The 19,142-nt window shown below is 67.0% G+C and overlaps 3 protein-coding genes across 14 annotated transcripts; all 3 read left to right on the top strand.

Moving 5' to 3' along the window:
* Positions 1 to 518: 518 nt before the first annotated feature.
* Positions 519 to 7,160, top strand: PIDD1 (p53-induced death domain protein 1). 8 transcript variants are annotated; one of them, XM_070359208.1, is made up of 16 exons: positions 519 to 632; positions 1,640 to 1,995; positions 2,430 to 2,843; positions 3,184 to 3,393; positions 3,479 to 3,533; positions 3,706 to 3,907; positions 3,996 to 4,121; positions 4,534 to 4,713; positions 4,793 to 4,940; positions 5,025 to 5,160; positions 5,238 to 5,388; positions 5,470 to 5,593; positions 5,667 to 5,785; positions 5,864 to 5,977; positions 6,081 to 6,280; positions 6,494 to 7,160. In XM_070359208.1, exons 2-16 carry the CDS (start codon positions 1,692 to 1,694, stop codon positions 6,750 to 6,752), a joined length of 2,742 nt encoding a protein of 913 aa, XP_070215309.1. In that variant the 5' UTR covers positions 519 to 632; positions 1,640 to 1,691; the 3' UTR covers positions 6,753 to 7,160. The 8 variants fall into 8 exon arrangements, with proteins under 8 accessions (XP_070215309.1, XP_070215305.1, XP_070215307.1 ...); XM_070359204.1 differs by lacking the exon at positions 519 to 632 and adding an exon at positions 658 to 1,306 and having other exon boundaries at positions 4,877 to 4,940; XM_070359206.1 differs by lacking the exon at positions 519 to 632 and adding an exon at positions 659 to 979.
* A 168-nt stretch (positions 7,161 to 7,328) lies between these two features.
* Positions 7,329 to 14,342, top strand: SLC25A22 (solute carrier family 25 member 22). Of its 5 annotated transcripts, none has more exons than XM_070359210.1 (10): positions 7,329 to 7,463; positions 10,242 to 10,380; positions 10,472 to 10,597; positions 10,719 to 10,774; positions 11,383 to 11,473; positions 11,964 to 12,082; positions 12,189 to 12,363; positions 12,449 to 12,603; positions 12,686 to 12,761; positions 12,847 to 14,342. In XM_070359210.1, the coding sequence occupies exons 2-10, from the start codon at positions 10,361 to 10,363 to the stop codon at positions 12,995 to 12,997; spliced, it is 969 nt and encodes a 322-aa protein (XP_070215311.1). In that variant the 5' UTR covers positions 7,329 to 7,463; positions 10,242 to 10,360; the 3' UTR covers positions 12,998 to 14,342. The 5 variants fall into 5 exon arrangements, with proteins under 5 accessions (XP_070215311.1, XP_070215313.1, XP_070215314.1 ...); XM_070359212.1 differs by having other exon boundaries at positions 7,384 to 7,463; positions 10,247 to 10,380; XM_070359213.1 differs by lacking the exon at positions 7,329 to 7,463 and adding an exon at positions 7,475 to 9,373 and having other exon boundaries at positions 10,247 to 10,380.
* A 355-nt stretch (positions 14,343 to 14,697) lies between these two features.
* Positions 14,698 to 17,677, top strand: CEND1 (cell cycle exit and neuronal differentiation 1). The gene is made up of 2 exons (XM_070359049.1): positions 14,698 to 14,803; positions 16,095 to 17,677. Exon 2 carries the CDS (start codon positions 16,192 to 16,194, stop codon positions 16,630 to 16,632), a length of 441 nt encoding a protein of 146 aa, XP_070215150.1. The 5' UTR covers positions 14,698 to 14,803; positions 16,095 to 16,191; the 3' UTR covers positions 16,633 to 17,677.
* The last annotated feature ends 1,465 nt before the right edge of the window (positions 17,678 to 19,142 follow it).

The following is a 19,142-nucleotide window of genomic DNA, read 5'->3' as shown; positions in this document are numbered from 1 at the left end:
CAGACTTCCCTGTCCTTCACTAGCTCCCAGGGTTTGCTCAAACTCACGTCCATTGAGTTGATGACTCATTACTTTTTAAGTCTGAGTGATGTTCCTGCATGTGTGTGTGTGTGTGTGTGTTTGTGTGTGTGTTTATTCTGGCATTTATGTGGAAACTGAAGGGGGAATAGGAGCTGGGGAGAACACAGGCCTAGCAGGAACTGCCCGTCCAGGTGGGGAGGGTGGCGGAAAGAGGGTAGAGAGGTGTCATTTGGGGCAGAACAGGCTGGAGCAGACGTGTATGTTTCACAGGCACCTCTTCTGTGAGGTGAGGAAGGACCAGTCTGGAAAGCTTTCTTGAGAGACAGATCTGGTTTGAGGTCCTTGACTTTGGCCTTCACCAGCTAGTGGCCTTGGGCCACATCTGATCGCTCCCATCTCCTTTTCCTCACTGTGAGACGCTGAGAAAGGAGGCAGCCTATGGGGAAGCCCGCTGGGGCTGGGGGGGCGGGGGGCGGGGGGCGGCGCTGGGAGGTGGCCCAGAGTGCGCCCATTAAGGTAGGGTCGTGGAAGGCGGGCCCTGGGCTCTACGGGGCCTGAGAGGACGCCTTTGGGGACTGGCTGGGGACCTCGGTGCTGTCCTCCGGCAGGAGGTGGGTGTGGGGCAGCAGCTGCGATCAGCCCTCAGGACCCCCTCCAGCCAGAGATCGCACTAATTGATTTTAACACGGGGCCGGGAGTGCATGGCCAGAGCAGAGCGGGCCCAGGGCCCGAGAACCTCGGAAGGGTTGGGTTTTGTGGCGCGAAAAGCGGGCCTTCCCGCGGGAAGGCCGGTCGCACAGACGCACGCCGGCCGACAGGAAGCTGAGTGCGGCAGGGCGGTGTCTGGCAGAGAGCAGGCGGGGCGGGCGGGACCCTGAGACCCCTGCCGGCGGAGCCTGCAGACGCCAGGCGAGCTTCCCACGCGGCCGGACCCGGAAACGCGCCGCCGGGAGCGCAGGTGACGCGCGGACCGCGGGCGCGTCTAGGGGACGCGGAGGTTGGGGTGCGGGTGTTGCGGTGCGGTCTCTCCCCCAGGACACGCCCCAAGCGGTCGTGGCCGCGACTGCGCGGTGCACCGACCTCCCCTGCGGACCGAGGTGCGAGCTGGAAGTGGCGGGAAAGTCCTCCTCCAGGGGCCAGGAAGTGGGGTCCCGTCCTCATGAACCCCCTTGCACTGCTCGGACAGACGCGGGCAGGATCACTCGTGTCCTTGCCTGGGCTACCGCCCCACGTGGTAGATGAGAGCCAGTGCCTCGGTTGGAGCCGAGAAATGTGAAGGTTGGAGGTGGGACTCTGGTGCCCAGCAGGCAGAGTTGGGGGGGCTGGACTAGGAGTCCCTTTTCAAGTTTGTAGACTCGGGGTGTGAAGCCTCCCTCCCCCAGTCCCTCAGGCATGTCCCCAAGCCCCTCTGCACTCACAGGTCTCCTGCCTGCCGCCTTCCCAGCCCCGGGGAGTCCTGTTGCCCAGCCCATGTCAGTGACAGTTGTCCAGCCTAGGCGTTGGACTCTGGACCAGTGGGCCTGGCTCTCTGCAGCCTGAGTTCCCCTTCCTCTGGCTGGGAGAACGCCCAGCCCGCTCCTCCCCCTGACTGCAGCCTCTTTGGGTCCTGCCTGAGCAGGCCTGCCTGGCGAGCTGGGACATGTCTGGTCCCCGAGGACGGCTGGTGGGCGATGGCTGCGATGGAGGCGGGGCCGGTGCCTGCGACGTTGGCCCCAGAAGATGCTGCGAGAGATGCTTCAGAGGCTGCGGGTGCGGGGCCGGAGGCGCCCCTGCTCCCGGCAGGGAACCGGCTAAGCCTGCACCTGCACCCCGGGGGCTGCCGCCGGCTGCTGCGCCTGTGTGCCCAGCAGGCCCCTCAGCTGCTGGAGGTGGACTTCTTGCAGCTGAGTGGCCACGAGGACCCTCAGCTGCTGGAGGCTGCCCTGGCCCGGCTGCCTTGGAGCCTGCCACGCCTCCGCTCCCTGGTCCTCAAAGGTGAGCGCCCCCAGTCCCAGCCCTGGCCCAGCCTCTCTCTAGCTCCTGCCTCTGCTTCCTGGTCCCGAAAGGTGGACCCCGGCCCGAGCCCTGTCCCCTGCACAGCTCTACCCAGCTGCATTCCCCCAAGAGGAAGCTGGCTGGGCCTGGGCTCCCAGACCCAGCAGCTGCACAGTGGGGTCTCCAGCAGACCCCAGGGTGGGTCTTTCTCCCGAGGTGGGTCACCGGTGGGTGACGGCTCTCAGCTGAGATGAGACCGCACCGTCTGTGTGCCCGCTTCACCTGCAGGTGGTCTCTAGCATCTGTCTGTCTCAGTTTTGGTGGGGTTGGGGTGGAGCTCTGTGTTCCCATGCACCCGTTTCCCTGGCTGGCAGAGCTGGGCCCACCTGGGACTCCGATATGAGGGCCACGTCAGTCTGCCTCTCCCCCATCAGGTGGGCAACGTCGGGAGGCCCTGGGTGCCTGCCTCCGGGGGTCCCTTGCCACACTGCCCGCCAGCCTGAGCAGCCTAGCCCGCTTGGCCCACCTGGATCTGAGCTTCAACAGCCTGGAGACGCTGCCAGCCTGCGTCCCCCAGATGTGTGGCCTGAACGCCCTCCTGCTGTCTCGTAACTGCCTCTCAGAACTGCCCGCGGCCCTGGGGGCCCTCCCCGCTCTCACCTTCCTCGCCGTCACCCACAACCGCCTGCAAACGCTGCCCCCAGCCCTGGGAGCCCTGTCCAGCCTGCAGCGCCTCGATCTCTCTGGGAACTTGCTGGAGGCCCTGCCCCCTGAGATCGGAGGCCTGGGCAGCCTGGCCGAGCTCAATCTGGCCTCCAATCGGCTGCAGAGCCTCCCCAGCTCCCTCGGTGAGTTGCGGCCCTGGCTCCCCGGGCCCAGTGGGGAATGTCTGTGGGCCGCCGGCTGCCCTGCCCCCCTCCGCGGCTGTCTTTCCTCTGCGGTGCCCTGTACACGCGGGCTGGCCCGCCTGAGCGTTCGCCTTCCCCGGCAGCTCTTGAGTGCCCCCCACTTCCCTGGCTGTCGAGTCTTCCCACCTGCACAGGCCTCCCCAAGCTCTCTAGTCCAGCTACAGGGCGGAGACTGAACGGGCTTCCCAGGAGGCCCCCGTGTGAGCCGCCTGGCCTGGCGCTCGGGGACTGGGGTGGCCGTGGTATTCCTCTGCTGGCCCTAAGCCGGCGCCTCCCGCAGCGGGGCTGCGGGCCCTACGGCTCTTCATTCTGCACAGCAACCTCCTGGCTTCGGTGCCCGCCAGCCTGGCCCGCCTCCCGCTGCTCACCCGGCTCGACCTGAGGGACAACCAGCTCCGGGACGTGCCCCCTGAGCTGCTGGACGCCCCCTTCGTGCGCCTGCAAGGAAACCCCTTGGGCAGGCCCCCTCCTGACCCCCCCAGCCCCCCAGGTAGGGTCACGGTGGGGCTGGGGGCAGACCACAGACAGGACGCAGGTGTCATCAGTGGCCTAACCTCACATCTGTCCTTGCCCAGGGACACCCGTGGTCCCAGAAATGCCTAGGCTGTTGCTGACCTCAGATCGGGACAGGTATGGCGTGAGGGAGGGGCTGGGCTGGAAAAGCCTCTGTCCACCCCGTCACCCTGCCTTCACTGTACACCTTGCCTGTGCCTCGGGGGTCTCCCACAGGTGCCCGGGGTGCCAGATTCAGACCTAGGGGACCCTGCTGTGTCTGACCCTGTGCGCTTCTGTCTTCCCTTAGCTTTGCCGTGACCCCCCAAGGCTGCTCCGTGACCTTGGCCTGTGGCGTCCGCCTGCAGTTCCCCGCGGGGGCCACTGCTGCCCCCATGACCATCCGCTACCGCCTGTGGCTGCCAGAGCCACGCCTCGTGCCCCTGGGTCCCCACGACGCTCTCCTCAGTGGTGTCCTAGAGCTGCAGCCCCACGGGGTGGCTTTCCAGCAGGCACGACCGGGGCAGGGTGGGGTGGGCGAGGGCCCCGGCGAGGAGGGTCCGGTGTGGCCCCGGCGCTCACGCCCCCCTCGCCTGGCAGGAGGTGGGCCTGTGGCTGCTCTTCGTGCCCCCACGGGCCCGGCGTTGCCGTGAGGTGGTGGTCAGGACGCTGAGTGACAACAGCTGGAGCGACCTGGAGACCCACCTAGAGCAGGAGACACCCAAGGTGAGGGCGGCCTGGAGACCCGCCTAGAGCAGGAGACACCCAAGGTGAGGGCGGCCTGCGCCACCTGGGAAGGGCCGGCCCTGACCCTGTGCCCTGCGCCTGCGGCCCTGCCCCGCCCGCGGCCCTGACCCCATGCTCTGCACCCGTGCCCGCCGGCCCTGACCCCATGCTCTGCGGCCCTGACCCCGTGGCCCTGCCCTGACCCGCCGGCCCTGACCCTGTGCCCTGCACCCGTGCCCGCGGCCCTGCCCCAGCCCACCGGCCCTGACCCCATGCTCTGCACCCGCACCCGCCAGCCCTGACCCCGTGCCCTGCACCCGTACCCACCGGCCCTGCCCCAGCCCACCGGCCCTGACCCTGTGCCTTGCACCTGTGCCCGTGGCCCTGACCCCGTGCTCTGCACCCACGCCAGCGGCTCTGGGCCCACTGTCAGGTGCCCCACTTCTCCTGGTTCCTCGTGGTTTCGCGCCCTGTGTCCGATGCCTGCCTGGTACCACCAGAGGGGACGCTGCTGTGCTCCTCGGGACACGCCGGGGTCAGGGTCACCTTCCCCGCGGGGGCCACCGAGGAGCCCCAGCACGTTCGCATGCAGGTAGGGGCTGGGATGCCCGCTGGGGTGGCGGGGGCGCCCAGGCACAGAAGTGACCACGGGGGCGGCCCGTCTGCTCCAGGTGGTGCGCGTGGGCAGCAGAGAGCTGCCGGCCCTGCTGGGGGAGCCCGAGGCGGCCTCCAGCCCCCTGCTCTGCCTCTCGCAGAGCGGACCCTCGAGCTTCCTTCGGCCAGTCACCATCCAGCTGCCTCTGCCGCCCGGCGTCACAGGTGAGGGCAGCCGTGTGGCACGGGGCAGGGGTGGTGCTCAGAAGGGGCGCCCCGGTCAGAGGCCTCAGCCGTTGTCCCCGCCAGGCCTGAGTCTGGACCGTGCCCGCCTGCACCTGCTGCATCGGGCCGCCCCCGCGGCCGCCTGGGACGACATCACGGCGCAGGTGGCCCTGGAGCTCACGCACCTGTACGCACGCTTCCAGGTCACGCGCTTCTCCTGGTCAGTGCCCCCACCTCCTCAGCCCCCTCCCCACGTCCCCCCAGCCTGCAGGGTCCCCCTCACCCCCGCCTTCCCAGGTACTGGCTCTGGTACACCACCAAGGCCTGCGTGGGGAGCCTGGCACGGAAGGCCTGGGAGCGGCTGCGGCTGTACCGTGTGAACCTCATCGCACTGCAGAGACGCCGGGACCCCGAGCAGGTCCTGCTGCAGTGCCTGCCCCGCAACAAGGTGGGGGCGGCAGAGGGCTGGGGGGCGGGGGGAGGGGTGCAGGGCGTCGGGCGCCCAGCCAGTGGGTCCCCCGCCCCCCAGGTGGACGCCACCCTGCGGCGGCTGCTGGAGCGATACCGCGGCCCTGAGCCCTCAGACACCGTGGAGATGTTTGAGGGCGAGAAGTTCTTCGCTGCCTTCGAGAGGGGAATTGACATTGATGCAGGTGTGCCCCGGCGCCCGGAGAAGGGATGCTGGGTCTGCCCCCGAGTCCCTGCTGAGCCCCCCTCTGCCCACAGACCGCCCAGACTGCGTGGAGGGCAGGCTGTGCTTTGTTTTCTATTCCCACCTGAAGAACCTGAAGGAGGTGTACGTGACCACTGCCCTGGACCGACGGGCTCGGGCCGTGAGAGGCCAGGTGGGCCAGTGGGGTGTGCGCCCCGGGCTGCCTGGGCCAAAACCAGAGCGCTGAAGCCCACCTCCTCCTCTCCCCCAGGTGTCCTTCTACCGGGGCGAGGTGCCAGAGGTGGTGCCTGAGGAGGCAGAGGCTGCCCGGCAGAAGAGGGGCCCAGCTGCCCTGTGGATGGCCACTCTGCCCATCAAGCTGCCCGTGAGGCCTAGCTGGGGAGCCCCGTGTGGAGGGGAGGGGGGAGGAGCCGCCAGGGTGGGCTGGGGTGAGGCCGGGGCTCACTGCCACCTCGACCTGCCCGCAGAGATTGCAGGGATGCGAGGGCCCGACTCGGGAGCCTGGCCTATCCCTGGCACCTCTGAACCTGGGCGACGCCGAGACCGGCTTCCTGACCCAGAGCAACCTGCTGAACGTGGCCGGGCGCCTGGGCCCCGACTGGCCGGCTGTGGCCCTGCACCTGGGCCTGCCCTACCGTGAGCTCCAGCGTGTCCGGCATGAGTTCCGGTCAGTTCTGAGCCTCTCGTCCTGCTGGCCTCCCCCTGGAGGCTGGCTGAGGTTCCGTCCAGGGGAGGCGGGGGCAGGGCAGATGGGCAGGAAGGGGAGGGTTTGGCCACCCCTGCCCCAGGGAGCAAGGCCCCCGTGCTGGGAGGGAGAACAAGGCCCTGGGTGTGGTGGGTGGTCTTGGCGGGCCCCCCTGACTGCTCCCCTGTCCCCCAGGGATGACCTGGATGGGCAGATCCGCCACATGCTCTTCTCCTGGGCGGAGCGCCAGGCTGGGCAGCCAGGGGCCGTGGGGCGCCTCGTGCAGGCCCTGGAGCAGAGTGACCGGCGGGACGTGGCCGAAGAGGTGCGGGCTGTCCTGGAGCTTGGCCGCCGCAAGTACCAGGAGGGCATCCGGCACACGAGCCTCGCCCCCGGAAACCTCACCTCGCCTGACCGGTTGCCGTCACCCTCCCCAGAGCCTGCCCAGGCCTAGACCCCAGACTTCGGGCTGGACCCTGAGGCTCCCGTTTTCAAACTTCCCCTGCGTGTGAGCAAAGTGCCCCCCAACCCGTGTAACACACATGCACTGGCCTGGTTGCTGTCTCAGCACTGACTTTCTCGGGTGGAGAGGCCAGTGGAAGGCCAGGGGTGGCCAAGTGATCTGAGGCCTGGCCCTGCTCTGCTGCAAGCCGGCCTGCTCTCATTCCCACTGGTCTGCGCCCAGCGCCTGCATTGGGTCCTGATCTCGGGGAGGGAGTGGAGTCCCAGCTACAAAGTAACGGCTGCTGCCCCATGAATACAGTCGTGTGCAGGACGGCGCATCTGCCTTTTGGTTGGGGGCCTGGTGCTTGGCCAATTCAGTTCCCACGGCTCCTCCCTTAGGGACACTTCGTCCCAGCGCACCCCCCATCCGCTGGCCCGACGGAAGTAGTCCCTGGCCCGTGCACCGGCGCGAGGTCGGACGCCCAGTGAAAACCCGTGGAGACCCGGAGCGCGGGGCTGGCGCCGGGCTGGGGCCTGCCGAGCGCAGTGGCCGTGGCGGCCAGGAGGGGGAGCCCGAGTCCGCCAGCCAACCGCCGGCCGGGGGCGGAGCGCGCGCGGCGCCGAGCGGACGCGCCCCCGCGCTTAGGTGCAGCCGGGCGCGCGGCGAGGCGGGGAGGCCAGCGCGGCGGCAGAGGCGGCGGCAGCGGCGGCAGAGCGCGCGGTGAGTGCCCGCCTGGCGGCTCCTTCCGCTGCGCCCACCCGAGTGCAGCCCGGCCGCGGAGTCGAGGGGCACCACGGCGACTATGGGAGGTGACATCTGCCCGGACGAGGCGGTTTCTGCGGGGCCCGCGCCGGCGGATGCTCGGATCCGCTGCCGCCGGAGTGTAGGAGGCCGGGCCCCGGGCGGTGCCGGGCGCGCTCCCAGCGCACACGTGTCCTCGCCGGTCGGGAGACGGAGGCCAGTCCCCAAGGAACGATCCGGGCCATGGGGGACACGCACGTGGGGCCCTGCGGGATGTACTTGGACACGTGGGTGGCTGAAGTCGCCATCGCCTGGCGGGCTTCAGCGTGGCGATCCGGGCCTCATGGGGACTCCTTCCAGCTGGACAGGGAGTTGAGCCGGGCTTCCAGTCGCAGCCCTGAACCCCCACTCCGCGCCTCCTTTGTCGCCGGGTTGGCGCCCCTCCAGCCGGCGGGACTGAAAGCGCCTCCCCGGGGCAAGGGGCGGGGGGAGATGAATGGGGAGAGAAGGGCCGGCCCCAGACTCGGAGCCTCACAGCCTTTCCCTTTCTTGGGGGTGAAGGAGTCCAGTGGCTTAGTTCGTGGCAGATTTTACCTCCTGGGGGGCCTCTGAGCTGAGCTGCCCACAGCTTCGCCTGCAGCCCGGGTTGAGGACCCTGCGGGAGCCGGGGGAACCGACCGGGAAGGCTGACAGCCCGGGGCCTGAGGCCGGGCTGGGGCTGCCGGGTCTCTATGGCAACCTGGGGTGCAGGGGAGGGCCCTCCGAGCTGTCTCATGAGCAGGCGGTAGGAACCATCGAGTGAGAACAGGAAAAGGAGGCTTCCTGGCCCAGAGGACCCCTTGTCAGTCCTCCGCTGGCAGAGGCCCTCCCCACACTACTCGGTTCTGAAGTGTCTCCCCCATCCCAGCGCCAGGGTGGGACCCAGGGCTGACGGTCTCAGGCTGGGATCTCCAGGCCTGCCTCTATTCCCAGACAGCTGCTCCCCTTCCCACCTTGGAGAGTGTCTGACTTCCTGGACCCCAGCATCCAGGTGTCCCTCACACTGGGCAGGAAGTGGGGTCTGGTGGGCTCGCTCAGGTCCAAGAGGGCAGAGTGTGGACCTTGTCCCCAAGGGTCAGGGACAACAGTCGGCTGCGGCCAGTTTGCACCTGGGGGGTGGGGAGAGAGGGTCAGGTTGAAGTGCAGAGGTCAGGCTCTTCTCTGAGACTGGGGCACTGAGGCTCTGGGTGAGTTTGTTGGGAGGCATCTGGGGGGTCAGAGGGTTTGGGGAGTGTGGGTGGCAGCCGGTGGTCTCTGCGACCCAGCCACCCCCTGGCCTTTGCAGCAGACAAGCGTGTCTTCTCCGCTCCTGCATGAGTTTTCCCTGAAATGCACCTCCCAGAAGACACACGGTCCACAGACACAGTGGGCACAGCCCGTCTCCACCCCACAGCTCCGGATTCCCTGTGCCCGGGCACAGAGAGAGCCCCATTCCTGGGGTCCCAGGGCCCTAACCAGAGCCCGCCTGCTGGCTGCAGAGGAAAACTCGGGGAGCAGCTGGGTGCACGGTGGCCGCGGGCTGGGGCCCCTCGAACCGGCTGCGTGGCTTGGCTGGGTTAGCCCGTCAGACCCGCTGCCTCACGGGCCGAAGGGGGCTCGGAGGCCAGCCCAAGCCTCCCAGAAGCTGTCACACCCCCCTCTCATCCCTTCTCCCGCGGCGCCAGGGCGCCTTATCCCGCCCAAAGTGAAAGAGAAAGTCGCCCCCCCCCCCAGGCCCGCCCCGCCCCGCCCCGCAGCCAATCCCCGCCGCCGGCACCGCCCCCGGCCGCTGGCCCTCCCCCGCCCGCCCGCCGCCCGCGGGCTGGAGTCTCCAGGAGGAGCCGTGGAGGAGCCGGTCCTACGCGCCCGGGGTGAGCGGGACGACGGCGGGGGCGGCGGGCTGCCGAGCGGGCAGGGGGCCTCCCGGCCCGGGGAAGCCGGGGTGAAGGTCACCAGTCCGCGAGCGACGGCAGGTGTGAGCCAGCCGTGTGACCCGACTAGCGACGCTGCGGGTGCGAGGCAGGGACAGCTGGTCTTGGCGCGGGCTGGGGCGCCCCCGCCAGAGGTCCCTGGGGCCGGCTCTGGCTCCCTAGCCCTGCCCCTAGCCTGCCCCCCGGGAAGAGGTGGTGGAGCAGCCACAGCGAGCCCGTGTGTGTGTGTTTGTGTGTGTGTGTGCGCGCGCGCGCGCGTGCAGTCGGGGTGAAGTTCCTGGGAGGGTGGGCACAGGCTGGCTATGGCTGAGCTGGTGCTTTCTCCAGGGGAGCCGTGGTCTGGGGCTCCAGCCCGGAGGTGCCATGGAGCAGGGGCTGCACCTGCCCTGGCTGCATCTACCTGGGCAGCTGTGAGCTGAGCCCCGCGGGGGGCCCTGGGGCTCTGTCACCCCTATCCCGACAGAGCAGGCTGCTCGAGGATGGGGTTGACACAGCCCAGCCCAGGGGAGGAGGCGCCTGGCCCTTTAAAGGGCTCCGTGCATGTGAGCGTGAGCAAGGCCAGCTGGGAGGACGCACTGGTGGGGACTCTTGAGAGGAAGCCGCCAGGTGGCCCAGGGATGGGGCCAGGTGGTGGGCCTCCTGGCACACTGCGAGCCCACGACGTGTAGCCCGCCCGAGCGGGGTTGGGGGCCTGGGGAGCCGCTCGGAGCCCCTGCGGGGGCCCTGGAAGGGAAACAGGGAAGCCTGTTCCTCTGGTGCGCCTCTCCCGTCTGCCCACCCCCGCTGGTTGCAGTCCCTTCTATCCTAGGACAGAAGCGCTGGTTTGGAAATACCCTTGAAAGCAGAAGACCAGCCTCCGCCCTGCGCTCCCTCCCCCGCTGTCTGGCATCCAGCTCCGCAGCTCCTACCTGGGTGCTCCCGAGTTAAATGGCCGATAAGCAGATCAGGTCAGAGCCCAGCCCCGCCTCACCCCACCCTGCCCTCCCCCCGGCCGACCTATGGCCAAGGAGGCCGCCTGACCTCCATCTGCCCACGCAGCCTGCCAGCCAAGCTCATCAATGGCGGCATCGCCGGCCTGATCGGGGTCACCTGCGTGTTCCCCATCGACCTGGCCAAGACGAGGCTGCAGAACCAGCAGAATGGCCAGCGCGTGTACACCAGCATGTGAGCCAGCGAGCTGGGGGGGTGGGGGGCAGGCCTGGGGGCACTCCTGCCCGGGTCAGGGCGGGGGGCCGGTGCTGGACCCTGGCTGACCCCTGGCTCCCTCCTACCCCCGGGGCTGCAGGTCTGACTGCCTCATCAAGACCATCCGCTCAGAAGGCTACTTCGGGATGTACCGTGGTGAGGCTGGGCAGGGTCTGGAGGGTCTGGATGGATGGTGGGGCCGCGCCCCGTGGGGCCTGGCTGTAGCTGCACAGTGGCGGGGGTCGAGGAAGGGCAGCTCTCAGCGCCATCCTCCACCGCTGCCAGCACCCAGCACAACGGGACCTCCTCCCAGGACAGGTGGGACCCTGTCTGCACCGGACACTGGCGGGGGTAGTGGTGGGGGGGCTGATTGCAAAGCCGCTTAGCAGACAACCGCCAAGCCTGGATTTGCCCAGATGCAACGTGCAGCAGCGTCCTTGCACTGAGAGGGGCTCACGCTGCCTCCTCAGCTCTGGATCCCCCCAGGTCCCCCGCTGCCTCCTCAGCTCTGGATCCCCCCCAGGTCCCCCGCCTCTGTACTGCAGGGGGGTGTTCCTCACGGAGGCCCACCTGCTGGACCGGGAGGGTTGCCTGAAGGAGGAGGCGCTGCCCCCACCCCCGCTGGGCACATGTGGGTGAGAGGGCAGGAGGAGCTGCCAAGGTGCAAGGGGGCGGGGGGAGGGCTATGCCAACTGAGAGGCAAGTGCCCACCAAGAGCGTCCGGGTCCCGGCCCTGGCCATTGACCCATCCGCATGCCACACAGGAGCCGCCGTGAACCTGACCCTCGTCACCCCCGAGAAGGCCATCAAGCTGGCGGCCAATGACTTCTTCCGATACCAGCTCTCCAAGGATGGGTAAGGCGCTGGTTGACTGCTGGGGGCCACAGTCACGAAGGGAGGGGGATCTGTGCCTCCAGAGGACGAAGGATCGGTCGTCGTGGAGGCCCCTCACCCCGACCTGCAGGGCCTGCTTCCTCCGCCTCCGATGCTGAATCCTTGGTGCTCAGGCCCCAGGGGTCCTTGGCCCCTAGCCATTGCCTGCTGCCTCTTGTAGGCTGGGATTTGGGGGCACTGGCCAGTTTTCCCTATCACCCGAGGGTGGGGTGAAAGGGCAGTAGTCCCGTGGAGCACTTGAGCCCCCCACCCCGCCTCCAGTTTTGTTTGCTGAGAACAGCCCTCGCCCGTCCCCAGCCCCGCTGTGAGCGTCTGTCTCTCGGCTCGGTGCCTGTTACTGGAGGGCGGCGGGGGCGGGGCCTGCCTCTGTCTTCACCGGTCCCGCCCCTTCACGTCCCCCAGCCGCAGGGGCCTCTGACTCTGCCTTGCAGCCCCGCCCTCTTTACTGCAGGCAGCAGTTGACCCTGTTTAAGGAGATGCTGGCGGGCTGCGGGGCCGGCACGTGCCAGGTGATCGTGACCACCCCCATGGAGATGCTGAAGATCCAGCTCCAGGACGCGGGCCGCCTCGGTGAGGCTGTGGGGGGCGGGGCGCGGGGGGGACACCAGCTGGACCCCGTCCCTGCCCCCACCCTGTGCTCGGAGGGAGACCAGCAGGCCACCCCCTTTCTCCCCAGCCGCCCAGAGGAAGATCCTGTCCGCCCAGGCCCAGCTTTCGGGCCAGGGGAGCGCCCAGCCCTCGGTGGAGGCTCCGGCCACCCCCCGCCCCACAGCCACTCAGTTGACCCGGGACCTGCTGCGGAGCCGCGGCATCGCTGGCCTCTACAAGGGCCTGGGGGCCACGCTGCTCAGGTTGAGGGGCAGGCAGGGCGAGGGGAGGCCTACCCACCCGTCCGCCCCACGCGTCCCAGCCAGTCACCCTGCGATCCCCCGACAGGGACGTCCCCTTCTCCATCGTCTACTTCCCCCTCTTCGCCAACCTGAACGAGCTGGGCCGGCCAGCATCTGGGGAGAAGTCGCCTTTCTACGTGTCCTTCCTGGCCGGCTGCGTGGCTGGGAGCGCGGCTGCCGTGGCCGTCAACCCCTGTGACGGTTGGTGCCCAGCTTGGGGCAGGGCAGGGCTGGGGGGTGGGTCCAGGCTGAGGGCGCACGCTGACCTGCGTGCCCCTTGCAGTGGTTAAGACCCGGCTCCAGTCGCTGCAGCGTGGCATCAACGAGGACACGTACTCGGGATTCCTGGACTGTGCCAGGTGGGCGAGCCCCCAGGGGCCGGGGAGGGCAGGGCAGCCCCAGCGTTGTGGCTCTGACACCTCCGCCCCCGCCGTCTCCCCGCAGGAAGATCCTCCAGAACGAGGGCCCCTCCGCCTTCCTGAAGGGCGCTTACTGCCGCGCCCTGGTCATCGCCCCACTGTTTGGCATCGCTCAAGTGGTCTACTTCCTGGGCATTGCCGAGACCCTGCTGGGGCTGCCGCGCGTCCAGCCCTGAGCCCGGGCAGCCGCCCCTTGCCCTCCAGTCGAGCGGGACCAGAGCGGGGCCCAAGGCAGGCAGCCCCCCCGGGGACAGCACGAGAGTCTCTCCACAGACGGGTGGGGGTGGGGAGGGGGAGTGCAGGGTGCACACACGCGCCTGGCGGGGCCCTGCCTACACAACCCCCGGGATCAACGTCTTACCTAGAAACGGCAGAAATTGTTACATTCCTGGAGCCAGCCCTGCCCACCTTTGCCCCAGTCTGAACAACCCCCAGGGATAGAGCTGGTCTCTGGACTGGGGGCCCCCAGCCTGGGCTGGGCAAGCTGGACCCTCTCCTCCAGTCTACCAGCTCCTGTCCCCAAGGCTTGGCCCCTAGTCCACAGAGGGGACCCCGCACAAACCTATTTATTAACTTGCCGAGCACAAGCGGCTCTGTCCACCCCTCCGTCTGTCCGTCCAGCCTCCCCCGCTGCTGTTCTCTTGCCTTGGCCAGCCTTGCAGGAGGATCGGGCTCTCCTGCCCCCCATATTGAGCCAGGAATCCTAGACTGGGGGTGGTCCTGAGTGCTGACTCCCAGGACAGGTCTTCCGCCCCCACTGTGGGACCCAGCCCATGCGAGGTTTGTGCACGTGTGTGTGTGTGTGTGTGTGTGTGTGTGAATGTTGGGGGCGGGTGGTGGCCTCCCTCTGCTGTCTTGGCCCCTCAGGGGTAGGGCTGTCAGGGGCTCCAGCCATCCCCATGTGGCCAGGCAGTGTGTGTGTGCAGGAGCGTGTGAGCGTGTGGGTGTGTGCCCTTGACTCGCCAGTGACCCCGTCCAGGAATCCGTCTCTCCGCCCCGGCCCTACTTCTGAGGCCACGCCCCCTCGAGGTCCGGGAGGGCGGGCATGAGGACCAGTATGGAGCCCGGGAGCATCTTCTCCTGGGGGACACCAGGAGCTGCCCCTCCAGTCTTCCCCGGGCCTAGCCTGCCCTCCGGGCCTCTGGGTAAGGCCCCTGACCACACTTGGTAAAGCTCCGCCCTCCCCCACCCTTGATGTTGTGAACTGAGGCAGCTCTGTCCTGACCTGCCCCGCCCCCAGCCACGTGGTCGTGTTGGTGAGTGATCTGATGTGCCGGTGCTGTGTCCTCCACCCCCGGGCCCCCTCCCTGGAGGCCCCTTCCCAGTGACACTACCTGGGGCTCAGGCCTGGGCCCCGCAGTTCACGGTTGTTCCTGGGAGCTGCTCTCTCCCGTCACATCTGTACCTTGGAAGCTGCTGCTGCTGCTTACAGAATTATATTTTTTTCTTTTGAAGAGTTTTAAGAAGTTGTAACTTTTTGTGTCTTGTCCTGTAAGAAGATAAATAAATATTCTAAGTAGATGCCTCTTCTAGACTCTTGGGGGTGAAGGGCGTCCCGCTCGTCTGGTAACTGGCTCCCCTCCCCCTGCTGTCCTGGGTCCGCCTGCCCAGCTATGACGGGCACACTGGCTGTAAAGGAGCCTGGTTAGAATGGCCTGACTCCCTCTCGGTCTGATGGAGGTGCGAGAAAGCCAGCCTCAGCCGCTCACCTTCTTGACGCTAAGCCGCCCTTCAGATCAAAAGTGGAACTGGGTTTGGGGCCCCCAGAAGTCCCGGCCGCTCCGGGGCGCTGTGGTGGCCACTAGCAGGTGGGCGGAGCCCGCGCTGATGCGGTCCCCGCCCTGCTTCCTGCGCCGGAACAGTGCATTGTGGGAAACTCCCAGTCCTTGCAACCGCAGCCGCCGCCCGCCACCCTCAGTCCGGTCGGCCGTGGTCCCGCAGAGAGCGCGCGGCCCTGAGGTGGGAGCGCCGCGAGCAGCAGCGTAAGGCGGAGGGGACTCGGCGGCGCGGGGTTTGGGGCGGGAGCGGGGCGCGGGGCCCCTGAACAGAGCGGCAGGTTCTCCGCTATGAAGGTCACCGGGGGCGCTCCGGGGTCCCCTGCTCTCTTGGGCACAGCCACCTGGAGGGGGAGGGGCAGCCGGTGACGTCAGTATGAGCCCAAAATAACCAAAGGTCTGGGGGAGGGGGAGCGTGGACCACCAGCCCTTTGAGAACTTGATGCCCAGCAGCGGGGTGCCCTCCAGAATGACAGGGGTGAGGGGCTCTTGGGTTCCCTGGAGGTGGGTCAGTCCTCCCCAGGACACCCCCGTCCCGCACGTGACCTTCAGGCGACCTTCATTGTGTCACTGTGCATGGCCAGGGCACCCGGGTGCCACCTCCCACACAGGCTCCCTCCCCCTGCAGGCGCAGGTGCGAGTTCCTCAGCATCCCAGGAGCTGTGGACAGCAGGGTCCACTCCCGAGAGGGAAGATGGGTCCAGAGAGGCGAGGCCACCAGCCCCCTGCCCCACGCCTGACTCAGGATCAGGGCCAGGCCTTCCCTACTGCCCAGAGCGCCTAGTCTCTGCCTGGCCCTGCCTTGGGGGTGCCTGCTCCAGGCTCACCCCAGGGACTCCCTTTGCCCCCAGAGGCAGGAATGACCTCAGGGTCAGAAAGGGCTCCCCGCTCTGAAGCTGGAGCAGGCAAGGCCAGTCCTGGGGTGGGCACTGAGAGGGGGTCTATGACCAGCTGGGAGCCCAGGCCTGTTGCTGCCCTCCCGCCGGCTTCTCCAGCCTCTGGTGAGACACCCTGGTTTTGTCCAAGCCAGGTCCTGGCGACCTTCGGTCCATTTTGACCCCATGTAACTGAAAGCCCAGACTCTGGGTTCCCACGCTGCCCTCCCCACCCCCAGCCCACTCAGCCCTGAGAAGGATGCACGGTCAGTTCTGCCCAGGCCCACCTCCCCAGCCACACGGCTTCTCAGGGCTGGGTGGGTGCTCTCTTCCCGGTCAGGACCTCCCCACCCTGGGCCGACATGATGGACATAGGACATGCGTGGGCAAGACCATTTCACAGATGAGGGAACTGAAGCCTCTAGCAGGCCTCATCCCAGCACCCCAGCCCAAAGGGGGGCCCACAGCACCCGCCCGTGTGCTCGGAGGGTCTTCTCAGGAGGTGGCTGAGGCCAGCTGGAGGCTGAACCCGGGAGAGGAGTGTCCAGAGAGCTAGCGGGTCTCTAAGGGAAAAGGACGTGGGGCTGCACAGGACAACAGCCTCATCGGGTCTCCCCCCGCAGGCCCATAGGATGCCCAGGGGTGAACTGTCCTGAGCTGCCGTGGTCTAGACGCCTGCCTGCCCCCGCGTGCCCCACACAGCCCGCCCGCACACCCAGCATGGAGTCCAGAGGGAAGTCGACCAACAGCCCCAAGGCCGACGCTAAGGCCACGGCCGAGACCCGAGCCCCTGCCGCCGTGGACGGGAAGGCCCCGTCCTCTAAGCCAGGGAAGAAGGAGGCCCAGGCAGAGAAGCAGGAGCCGCCGGCAGCCCCTACGCCGCCACCTGCCAAGAAGACCCCAGCCAAGGCAGACCCGGCCCTTCTCAACAACCACAGCAACCTGAAGCCGGCCCCCGCGGCCCCCAGCACCCCTGATGCGGCCCCCGAGCCCAAGGGCCCTGGGGACGGGGCTGAGGAGGGCGAGGCCCCCACTGGGGGCCCCAGCAGCCGGGGGCCCTGCCCTTTCGAGAACTTGACCCCGCTGCTGGTGGCCGGGGGTGTGGCTGTGGCTGCTGCAGCCCTCGTTCTCGGGGTGGCCTTCCTGGTCCGAAAAAAATGATGGCCGGTGCCCAGGCTGGGCACAGCCACTTCCTGTACAGACCTTGGGAGTCTAGTGCATGCCGAATTCACACACCGCTATCTATACATATGTAATACCAATATTGTGTCCCCCACATACAAGCAGAGGGAGAGAGAGGTGGACAGGCCCCTACAGCAGTGGAAACCCAGCCCCCTTGAGCAGTCCCCAGCACTTTCCCCTCTGAACCCGAGGGCAGAAGGAGGCCAGGCTCTGCGGGTGGATCCCTGACACAGGGTGGGGGCTCCATGTGGACCCAGGCACCAGCGGACGGATGGAGAAGCGGGCTCTGCAGGTGGCCTGCCTGCCCAAGTATGCCAGCCTGTGCCAAGGGCCCCAGTGGTCCTGTGGTCTTCTGGCAGCAGCTCCTGATGAATGCCCAGGGTAGTAGGGCTGGGCAGGGGCCTGGGATGGATTCTGAGCTGGGTCCAGCAGACATGGGGACATTAAAGGGTGTAGCTGTTTGGCCCATTTCTGCTGTTTGCGTGTAGCCAGGATGGGGGTTCCTCTGGGTGGGCTGCCTCAGTGGGCTGATCTGAGGTGGGTGGTCACATTGGCTGAGTTTCCGTGCCTCCTGCCTGCTTGCTTGAGCCCTGGCTGGGTGGACAGACAGCTCAAAGGCTCGTGTCAGAGGCACTTTTGAAGTTTACCTTCTGGTTGACCCCAGGGGGCCCCTGAAGCTGGGCCCTACTCTTCCTTCCCTGAACCCCTCCCCATTCTGCAGCGGTTGTCCTGGGGGCAGGTGAGAGCCTGGCGGGGAGGCAGCCATGCCTGCCCAGTGCCCGCAGACAGCCCCTCCTGCCCACCCAGGGTCCTTGGAGTCTAAGAAGCGTATAAATGCAATAACAGGTAGAATAGAACCGCTGGGCAGGCGACCATCACCCTCTGCCACTGCCCCGTTGAGCCTGCAGGGAGACGCGCCCTGCTAGGAGCATGTCATGGCAGCAGTGGGCACTGGGAGCCCGACGTGCCCTTGCCTGGCCAGCTGGCCACTGGAACCCTGGGCCTGAGTGGAGGTCAGTTTGAAATAAACTCTGTTATCTAAAGACTGGGCTGGCGTCCTCAACTGCACGCGGTCGGGAGAGGCGGGGTGGCCGGTCTGGGTGCAGGGGTCATCTGCCCACACTGTGGGCTTTCCGGGGAGGGCCAGGGCCCCCAGGTGCCCCTCCCAGCCTCTCCTGCCACCTGGTGCCCTTGACCCGGGTGGGTTCCACTCGTGGCTCTGCCCAGGTCTGGCCCCACCTGGATGGCTGCACCCGGCCTTCCTGCCAGCCCTGGCCCTAGAGGACCCAGTGCAAGTTGCAGGACCCACCCCCGGCTGTGCACCCACACCTCAGGCCCACACTAACCTGGGGCATTTCCCTGGGACACGCACCCCTCACCCTGAGCTGCCTGGCCCAGGCCCAGCCACCAAGGGGAGGCGCCAGAGCCCACAGGCTCATCCACAGGCCCTGCAGCTGCCCACGCCGCCCCTCTCCAGCCAGCTGGTCCCCTCTCCCACTCTCTGTTCCACTTGTACCTTAAATGCAAAAAAAGAAGAAAAAAGTGTCCTCCGTGTGGGGACTCGGGGCAGGACAGGGGTGGCTGTGAAGGTGAGTTCTGTCCCCGCAGCCGGGAGCTGAGGGTCCGGCTCTCGGCCGCAGTGGCGCTCTCTCGGGGCGCTGCCTCAGTTCTCTGTTACTTTTTTATCTTTGGCTGCGCTGGGCCCCGCTGCCGCACACGGGCCTTCCCTAGGCGTGGCGAGTGGGGCTGCTCCCTGGCTGTGGGGCTTCTCTTGCAGCTCGGGCTCAGCAGGCATGGCCACAGGCTGAGTGGCTTTGAGGCAGGGGTAAGCGTACCAGGAACCAAGCCTGTGTCCCTGCGTTGGCAGGCGGATTCTTCACTCAGCTCAGTTCAGTTGCTCAGTCGTGTCCGGCTCTGCGACCCCATGGACTGCAGCACACCAAGCCTCCCTGTCCTTCACCAACTCCCGGAGTATAGTCAAACTCATGTCCACTGAGTCCATGATGCCATCCAACCTTCTCATCCTCTATCGCCCCTTCTCCTCTGCCCTCAATTTTTCCCAGCATCAGGGTCTTTTCTAATGAGTCAGCTCTTCCCATCAGGTGGCCAAAGTACTGGAGTTTCAGCTTCAACATCAGTCTCTCCAAAGAAATCCCAGGGCTGATCTCCTTCAGAATGGACTGGTTGGATCTCCTTACTGTCCAAGGGACTCTCAAGAGTCTTCTCCAACACCACAGTTCAAAAGCATCAATTCTTTGGCGCTCAGCTTTCTTTATAGTCTAACTCTCACACCCATACATGACTACTGGAAAAACCATCGCCTTGACTAGATGGACGTTTTTTGGTAAAGTAATGTCTCTGTTTTTTAATCTGCTGTCTAGCTTGGTCATAACTTTCCTTCCAAGGAGTAAGCGTCTTTTAATTTCATGGCTGCAGTCACCATCTGCAGTGATCTTGGAGCCCAGAAAAATAAAGTCTGACACTGTCTC

The sequence above is a fragment of the Bos mutus genome, chromosome 22 (genome assembly GCF_027580195.1).
Source record: "Bos mutus isolate GX-2022 chromosome 22, NWIPB_WYAK_1.1, whole genome shotgun sequence".
Classification (NCBI taxonomy): Eukaryota; Metazoa; Chordata; class Mammalia; order Artiodactyla; family Bovidae; genus Bos; species Bos mutus.
This window is presented reverse-complemented; position numbering and strand designations above follow the sequence as displayed.